Source organism: Panonychus citri, unplaced genomic scaffold, assembly GCF_014898815.1.
Source record: "Panonychus citri isolate SS breed McGregor unplaced genomic scaffold, ASM1489881v1 Contig00141, whole genome shotgun sequence".
Lineage (NCBI taxonomy): Eukaryota > Metazoa > Arthropoda > Arachnida > Trombidiformes > Tetranychidae > Panonychus > Panonychus citri.
Genome location: NW_026515546.1, coordinates 3592556 through 3602500, shown reverse-complemented (window position 1 = coordinate 3602500; position 9945 = coordinate 3592556). Strand labels below are relative to the sequence as shown.

The 9945-nt window shown below is 30.5% G+C and overlaps 1 protein-coding gene across 2 annotated transcripts in view; it reads right to left on the bottom strand.

The window, feature by feature from the left end:
* Nucleotides 1-6707, bottom strand: part of LOC128395522 (transducin-like enhancer protein 3-A) — a 39681-nt gene extending 32974 nt beyond the window's left edge. The window contains exons 1-4 of one of the 2 annotated variants that reach the window (XM_053355955.1): nucleotides 6523-6707; nucleotides 4840-5812; nucleotides 3390-3533; nucleotides 2951-3256 (exon numbers count right to left, since the gene is read on the bottom strand). In XM_053355955.1, coding sequence (XP_053211930.1) covers nucleotides 2951-3256; nucleotides 3390-3533; nucleotides 4840-5706 — 1317 coding nt within the window. In that variant the 5' untranslated portion in view covers nucleotides 5707-5812; nucleotides 6523-6707. Of the gene's footprint in view, nucleotides 1-2950; nucleotides 3257-3389; nucleotides 3534-4839; nucleotides 6148-6522 lie in introns of those variants that run through there. The other variant, XM_053355954.1, reaches the window with a different exon arrangement.
* Nucleotides 6708-9945: the final 3238 nt, after the last annotated feature.

Genomic DNA, 9945 nt, shown 5'->3' with positions numbered 1-9945 from the left:
AGGAAATTGAACTCCACTGATGATGATGAAGATAAGAAAGAAAGAAACAAAGATAAGATTTCGAATAGAAAAATCCACTCAGGAAAAAAAAAAGATGAAGATGCTTACACTTTCATCATCTTTCCTCCCACTCTCTTTACTTCATCTTAACCATCATTATCATCATCATCATCATCTTCGTCTTCATCTTCATCATCCCTAGAGCTGTAGTCAGTTTCCTTTGTTATTATTTTCATTCCATTGAAACTTTTTTTTTTATTTTTCTATCTGATTTATTCCTAATACAGTAAACTAGCATCAACTTGACTCTTATTGCTTTCATTTTCATCACCAACAAGCCTTCAGGGCATGTTGAAAAAAAACAGACAGAAAAAAGTCACAAAAGAAGCAAAAAAAAAAGCTTAGTCAAGATGATGATGAAGATGATAAAATATCATCTCTATGTAACTGTAAATGTTGTTACTATCAGATAGAGTTGACAAACTATGTCAAAGCAAGATGATTACAATGTTTATAACTGACTTATCTTACATCAATTCACAATCATCATCATCACCACCACCACCACTAGAATTATCATCTTCATCTTTACCTTCATCATCTTCTTCATCATCTTCATCATCATGTTATCAGTTTATTTGCTTTTCTCTTTTAGGTATTGAGGTTATACCTTTGCAAGGGAGAAAAAGTAGATTTGCAAATAACAGAAAGATGCACATACATGGAAGATAAAAAGTCATCTCTTTCATCTTTTCTTTCTTCATCTTCTTCTCCTCTTTTTATCATCATCATCTTCTCTAAATAGTTTTGTAGTCATATGAATTTGTGTTCAGCTGAATCCAATTTATCCAACCATGAATACTATTCACACAATCATTCACTCACTCATATCATTATCATTTTCCCTCTCTTGCTCTCTAAAACTCACTTTGTAGTTAATTATTATCAAGTGATGATGAAGATGAAACTCATCATCATAATCATCAGATAATATGGAAGACAGGGAAAAAAAACTCTTCAACAAACAAACTAATGATAATAATAATAATAATGATGATGATAATATAATCTAAATGGTATTTGTTTATATTGTTTGTAGAAAGACAAATGAAACAAAACAATCACAAATCTCATCATGATAATTACAATGAAAGTGAAAATAACAACAATCAACAATAGACATTTGATGATTAAGAAACAAAATGTAACCACAATACTAATATTGATGATATCATATTTTTGTTTCTCTAAGTTAATCAATTGTGTTAATCAAGCCAATTGAAAGCTAAATTGATGGTGACAATACATATTATCATCATCATGAAAACAGGCACCATGGATAATGAGGATAAGGATGATGACAGGATGTAGAGAGAATGAGAGAGAGAGAGAGAGAGAAAAATAAGAAGATGATGATGATGACCAAGATGATTATGTTGATGGTGGAAAATGTTTCTTAATGGTAACAAATAGATAAACAAACAAACAAAAAAACACAGATGAAGATGAGGATGAGGATGAGGATGGAGATGATGGTTGACTTGAGGTTGGATCCATGTGATAAGTTGTTTCATTTGTAGGTATTGGTAAATATAAGTTTTCATCTTTGATGATGATGATGATGTTGGCAAAATAGCCCAGAAGGAAGATGAAACAGATGATGATGATGATGATGATGATGATAATGTTGATGATGTAGGAGGAAGATGAAGATAAATAAGATAAGTTGACGAAACAAAGTAAGCATGATCAGTGTGAAGAAAATGTTCATGTTCACTTTGGAAGAGGAATTGTAAACATTTTTAGGAAGATAAAGATGATGATCATGATGATGAAGAAAAATCAACACAAAAACACACAGAGAAAATGAGAGAGAAGAAAAATAAACATAGAAAAGAAAAAGATGAGGATGCTTTTCCCTTTTTTTCTACTCATTTTCAAGATCCATTTTCTACTATGATTGTTACTGATTAATTTTGTTGATTGTTAACAAGAAGAAAGAAAGAAAAAAAAAGTTAATGATATTATCCCTTTTAAATATTAATCAACAATCAAATAGCAAACAGCAATTAAAAGATGCGATTGTAAATCAATTATCAACAGACAAAAGTTGATCAACTTTTTTTTTCCTCAGCAATTTAACTTAACGTGTTCAAGTGGATTATCAAGATTAACCATCAACATAATCAACAAGAATTGAAGTTTGATTGTTTGATGATTAATAATCAATTATATGGGAAAGCAAGATGAGAGTAGGAGTGGGAGATGATCATCATCATGATGATTATTATTACAAGGTTATAATAATCATCACCTTCATCCTCATCCTAAGTTGATATGGAAAAAGAAACAAAAAAAAAGTAAATGTTATATCAGGAAATTATATGTTAGTCTATTATTATGATTGTCATTATTATCACCGATTCATTGTTATGTGAATATTATATTTTTTTTGCTCATGATTTCTCATGATAAAGATTCATGTTGTTCCAGTAATATGAATTATAATTATCATCATCATCATCATCATCATTTGATGATATCCTTTGGTTGAATGGCAAAAATAAAACCAAAGTAAACCTCAAATGATTTACAAGTAAAAATTAATGTTAAACACAAATACACAGATAATAATGATCATGAAAGTTTCATCATCATCATCATGATTATCATCATGATTGAAGTAAAAGGAAATCAAGATAGAAACCCATCAAGATGATTAAGATGTTCATTATCTTATCAACATCAATATTAATGTTATCTTTTTGTTTCATTAATAAATATATGAATACAAACAACAGGTTGTAGTGTGTAAAAAGATTGCGACTTGGAATCAATTATTATTAGCATTGAAATGGATAGAAAAAGTTTTATCCTTGATGATAATCGTAATTGTAAATTGTTTACAAATCAATTGGAAACAATTAAAGGAAATTAGATGAACACTTACCAGGCAATCCAATTGTGAGATGTGACTCTTGTTACCCGATTGACTGATATCCCAAATTTTGACACAACCTTTACCTCCGGTGTAAACATGTTTAGTTGGGACACTTATGGTAACTGCACAAACAACTTCACCATGATTGAGAGTTTCAATCTGACGGGCTCGAGTCGGAATTCCTGGTCCATGAAGGGCATCCGGTGGAAAAGGAGCCGGTACCGTGGTACCATCAGAGGTAACTAGAAATGAGTATGCGGCTTTGATGCTGGGAATGAAGGGTGCACGAAATAATGGATGAGGATCATAACCGACCTGAGAGAGAAACAGTTATTATTATTATTATTCGTTATTTATATTGGTAGAGAAAAAAAATATCATCAGAGCATTTGCAGCGGCGATTTTTTCTCGTGATAATTTAATCTTCGTGTAAATTGTATATACATACAAAGTGGTCATTTGGCTTTGTTGACAAAGGAGTGCTGCTGTTTGATGAGGAACCCGATCGACTTGGTGGACTGACTTTTATCCTGGAAGCGTCAGTACCGTTCTCACGGGGTGGAGATTCCCCATTATGCGGTGAAACGGGTTCCTAAGGTGATAGAGAGAAGAATAAAAGAAAAGATAATATTAATATTCGTAAAATAAATATTCCAAAATTAGTACCAAATCCAAAGTGGAACAAAACACACAGAGAAAAATTCGCATGGAAAAAAAAATCGTTTACTTTTCGAAGATCCAATTCGAAGATTAGAACTTTTTTTCTCCTTCTCTTCTCAATATCTTTCTCACTTTCGATCTCCCAATCTCTTTCTCTCTCTCTTTCTCTCCTTCTCTTGATCTTCCATCAGTTTTGTCCTTTTGTAAGAGTCAAAGGTTAATATCAAAATGGTCAAAAGTCACATACAAGTGACAGAATGAAATTGATATTTTGTTGATATTATTTTCTTTGGGTATTAAATTGATTGTTTACAATTTAACGAAACAAAAAAATCAATAAATTCAAATATTGAGACAATTGAATTACAAGTAACTATTATTAAACTTATCAATTACCTATGGTAATCAACCTTGAAAAAAGTTAATTACTTTCATCTAATTGTTGATTAATTAACTTTCCTTTTATATGTTGATTGTTGTTCTGTGAAAAAAAAACAAAATTAACTCATCATAACTGTTGATAGTATTTCCGGATTGTGAATAAAATATCATATGAAGAAGAAGATGAAGATGAAAAAAAAGAGAGAAACAAACTAAATTAAAGTTAATTGTTGATAGAAGAGAAAACTTAATCTAATTAGAAAATAATACAAATGAAAATGTTTGTTGGTTGGACAAAATTTTCTCGACAAATGTTGACAATTTAAACCCGATTGATGATTAATTTACCGATGTAATTATTGGAATGAAACTAAAATAATTAGAGAGAAATAAAAAGATTTAAATTGTCTTAATATTTTAATCTTTTTAATTATAATTTTTCTTGTTGTTGAAGTTGTTGTTCAAAGTATATAAATTGTTTGGTATGTGTGTTGTGTGTGTGTCTGGTCAATGGGTGGGAAAATATCAACACGCACACACAGACAAAAAAAAATAATAATCGAGAAGCCAAAAGGTTGAGCGCGTAAGGTGAGAGTACGTGTTGTGTGTGAATTGGATGTGTGTTTGTGTGTGTGTGTGTTTGAATTGAGTGTTCATGTGTAAGTCTCTGTGTGTGTTGTGTATGTGTATGTGTGTATCTGTGTGTGTGTGGCTTGTTGTTGAGGTGTGTGAGCTTTTTTTTCAGGTGTAAGTTCACTCCCTCCACTATTCGTGTTTCCAATTGTGTTGATGGTTCTCTCTATTTTCCCTTAGATACAAATTTTTTTTTTTTAGAATATGGAAGAAACATAACTTACATGATCTTTTCTCCGTTTAAGTTTACTTTCGGGTTCTGGTGAGTGACTTCGATGACGATTACGATCAATATCAACATGAGGTGAATAATTATTACGAGATTTATCATCAATATGAATATTACCAGAACGATTTTTGGTATCATTTAATTCTCGAACGGTAGCTGAATCTTTACCGGAAACTGGTGATGATGCAGTTGAAATTGATGAAAGGGTAACTGCATTGGAAGAACCACCAATACCTCCGTTACCACCGCCACCACCACCACCACCTCCAGCTAATCCACCGGTAAGTCCTAAAAGTCCGGCTGCTGCTGCAGAAGATGGTGGTAAACCGGGTGGAGGTGGTTGTAAACCGGCAGCAAGAGCTGGATGAGGCATCATTGGCATTGATGGACCATGAGGACCATGACCGGCTGCCGCTACAACAGCAGCCGCTGCAGCGGGTAATTGTTGGGCATGTAATTGTTGCATTAAATGAGTTATTCCTGAATGTTGTTGACCAATGATTGCATTTAATTCAGACATAGTAACTTGTTTAGCTCTTTCCACTGCTTGGGCGACTTGCTGTTGATGTTCAGCGTTAAGATAAGGCAAAATTTGACCAATTAAGGCATTTAAACGTTTGGCTATTTCCGTTTGTTTGTGCATTTCCACATTTAATCCGTAAGACATTTCATAATACATAACATAATGGCGTTGCATGTCCGTCTTATCATTGGCCAGTTTATCTAATTCCAATTTAAGTTGATGGCATTGATTTTGCATGTAAGCAAATTCCTCTTTAACCCGATCACAAGTCTCATTAAGAGATGATTTAAATCCACCTTGGCCTGGCTGAGGAGGCCCGGCGTGTCGCGTTGGGTACATTTCCTTAAAGGTGATAATTTTGTTGGTACTAATTGTTGTTCTTTCTCCTCAACAATAATAATAATAATGATGATGATGATGATGATGGCGATGAGAAGTGTTTATCCTTTTTGTTTTTCAGTAGAATCACAAGAAAATTGAAAAGAAGTGATGATTAAATGAAAATGATTTAAATACAAAGTAGAACATTTTTTTTTTCTTAAAAACTGAACTTGTATTGTAACTGAAAAAAGAGAAGGAGAGAGAGAGAGAGAAAGAGAGAAATAGAAACCAAAATAGATAATGTAGATTGAGAATTTGCAACCAGCTAGTGAGCCACTCCAAATGCATGTGACTAGTGAGTCAGTGGAAAAGTGGCTGTGGTGGCTGAGAGAATTTCGGCTTGTTCATTTGTTCGACTAATACAATTTTTTTGGCTTCTCTTTTCTCTTTCTCTTTCAACTAAACAAAGAGAAAACCTTTTTTTGCTCTCTCTCTCTCTCTCTTTCTCCAGTCAGCCGAATCTAAAGCTTATAGCTGGAAGAACACAAGAAGAAGAAGAAAAAGAGATTTTCGTCCCTCTTTCTTTTATCTCTCTTTTCTCCTCATCTTCTCTCTCTCTCTCTTTATCTTCTCCCTTGTCTCACCTCTTCTTTCTCTCTCTCTCTCTCTCTCTTGCTCTCTCTTCATGTTGCAAAGTGTTGTTAGCTTTTTACAAAAAGTAAGCAAGGAAAAATAAAGAGAGAGAGAAAAGAAAAACAGTTTGAAGTAGAAAGAGAAAAGAGAGAGAGATGAAAGAGAAGAAAAAAAAATTCGGTGATAAAATGTTAATCATACCTTGGAACTCCACCTTCTTCTCCTGCCTTTCACCATTTAGAATTCACTGTTGAGGTAAGTGACTCTATCACCGATTCTCCATCCACCAGCCAATAGGAAAATTCAGTTCTCTTCCAAAGAGTAACTAATTCAATGGAGATAATATAAGTTTCTTTACTTGGAACTAATATTTTCATGGTTTAGTCACCGAGAGTGTAAACATTAGATCGGTGACTTTAGTTGAGGAAAAGTCTCCAAACTTTGGGCGGTAACTTTGAATTTTATTCTTTTCTTTTTTTTTCTTTTTTCCAAACCACTTCTTCCTTTTTTTTCTCTCTCTCTCTCTCTCTTTCTTTTTGCTTTCTTTTTTCTCTCTCTTTTTTCGCTTCTACTGAAACACACCAACATCATCATCCAACATCATCAGAAAAAAAGAGAGTAATAAACAAGAGAGTAGTGTTGAGTTCGATCAATACTTTCTCCTCTTTGGTATCGCTCGAGAAAGAGACCAGAGAAAAAAAAACGAAAAAAAGTAAAATTAAGATGAGGAAAATGGCGCCAGAGAAGAAAAAATTATGTTCGAAAAAAAGACAATTATTGTTCACATTGACGCGAGAACTTTTTCTCCTTTTTCGATTGTTTATAATTTGTTTTTCTCTTTCGACTTTCCATTCCAATTTGTGTTCGTTTTAAAACAAAGAAAAACTTTCGAACTCAAAATTTTCATCTCTTCCAATTCGAGCAAAATTTTCTCTCTTTTTCTTTTCGAATTTTTGTTTTTTCACCAAATCGATAATCATTTTTATTCCACATTTAACTCAATTATTCTCTAATTAACTAATTATTTGTACACTTTTTGTTTCTTTAATTGTTATTATGTTTTAATTAAGAAAAAGTTTCGAATTTGCAGCGACATCTATTGAGAACCATTGGTACTACTTTTTTTCTTCAATTAAAATGTTCAATTTGATTTTTTGTTATTCTTTCAATTGAACAATAGAAAAGTTTATTAACATGATTAACAATTAGATTACCTATCAAGTGATTAGTAATTTGGTTTAAAAGTAAATCATCTTAATAATCAATATTGATTTTCCTCTAATAACTTTATCAATAACTATTAACTTTATTAGACAATTTAACTTTGTTTTGTTTTTCAAGATCATTGATTTATCTGAATCACTAATCATTGGAAACAATTTAAAGTTAACTGTTAACAATTGATTATAATCCAATATCTACTTACATTTGATTGTTGTTATTGATTAAGACATGATTAGTAGTTTAACTAAAGGGGAAAAAATCAGGTTGATTGTTATGGTTTAAGTGTAACAGTTAACTGATTGTCTCAATTACAACAATTTTTAAGATTAATTGTCATTAATCATTTAAATCAAATCCATCAAATGATTACAAATAATCTTGATTGTTACACTTTCTTTTTAAATGAGTTAACAAAAAAAAAACATTTCAAACCATCGTTAAGACAATTAGTTAAATCAATATGATTTGATTTGATTGGGTTTTCAAATAGTTGACTAATCAATTAGTTTAACAATTTAACAACATTTTTAAAAATGAAACAAAATCAGTTGTGTGATTATCATTTGAATTAATTGGCCTAATCACCACACACACTCACTTAATTTTAATAACAATTAACCCTCTTGTTAAATGATAATTACAATTAATTATAAACCAAATTGCTTGGAGGCAGAAAAATTGAAGCAATTAGTTAATTGGTAAACAAGAACAACAAAATTATCATCTTAACAATCAGCAAGAAAATTATCATCATGATATAATCATGAAGAAAACACATTAATTGAGAAACACAACAATTAACCCAACAATTAATGATGATGATGATTAACCTTAAGCAACAACAGTAAACGGCAAGTTAATTACTAAATTATATTATCATTACAATTGCGATAGAAATGAGAAATTTAATCATAATTAAATTGAAAATCAATTGAGAGAAAATCATCTCAAATGAATTGAATTGAATTATATTAATAATTTGAGAGATTAACCAAAAGAAATAATCACAATCAACAAGCTTGATTGTCATTTAAAACACTTCATCATCATCCTTATTCCCGCCTTATCATCATCACCACCACATCATCATCATTATCCTCATCCTTATCATCCTCATCTTCATCTCTTTTATCATCATTTTTCATCCTTCCATCATTTCCTAACCAATTGACTGTGAACACTTTTGTTATTATATTACATCAATTCTCAACCATATTTGTAGATTAATGTAATAATCATCATAATAGAGAGAGAGAGAAGATTAAATTTATCTTCCTCTCTCTCTCATGTTATCATTACAATTTCATCGTCATCATCATTATCTTCATCATCTTTTTATAAATTGTAATCGTTTACATTTGTTATTATTATTGATCAAAAATCTTTCACTTTTTTTTCTTGCAAAGGTTAACATTTTCATCTTGTTGATTTACCTTTTTTTTTCTTGATTGTTGTTTATTACTCTTTAATTGTGATTACTTTTGATTGTTGCTGGAAGCGTTAATTTTTTACGTTCAAAATGATTATTTAAACTAAAGATTAACTTATAATACATTCAGTTACCTGAGATTAGGATGTTATCCTTTAATCTTGATTAATAATTTGATTCTCATTTAGTTTTCATACTAATCGTTAACAATATTTATCTATTATCAGTCATTTAATTGATTGATCAACTTAATTGTAATCTAATTATTAGTTAATTTAATCTCCATCTTATTAGATTGGTTGTTTTCCTTAGTCATTATCTGTTCATGTTTATGGTTATCGATTTAAAATTTTCACTAATTACTGATTGGTGATTCGCTGATTGTTTAACTAATTGATATGATTTACTGTTGATAAATTGTTTTCTATTGTTAATTGTTGTAAATCAAATGGTGTAATTTGGTTTTTTTCTGCTTCTTCTTGATCATTTGATTGATTGTATTGATTAACTTTTTTTTTTTACTTCTTGTTCATTATCATTTGTGTTCTCGTTGATTTAACAATACAATTTGATTGGTTAATTAACTTAATCAATATAATAATGATTAGGTGGGAAATTGTTTCTTTTTATCATTTTGGTTAATTGACACTTTTAAATTGTGATAATTTGTGATTCCAGATAATTGTTATCACGATTAACTGACTTGTTATTATCATTTTATCATAAACGTTATTAGCAAACTTGAATTAAGTTTAACTTTTTAATTGTTTAAATTGTTGACGCGTGAATTTTTTTTACCAATCACTTAATCAAATTGTTCAATTTCAATAGAATCTAATTAGTAACCAATAATAATACAATTGATAAACATAATCATTTAATCATCTCTCCAACTATTTAAGAAAGATTGATTTTCCCGTTGATTGTTAACAATTTAGTTAATCAAATAAAATCAGAATATGTGGAGACAT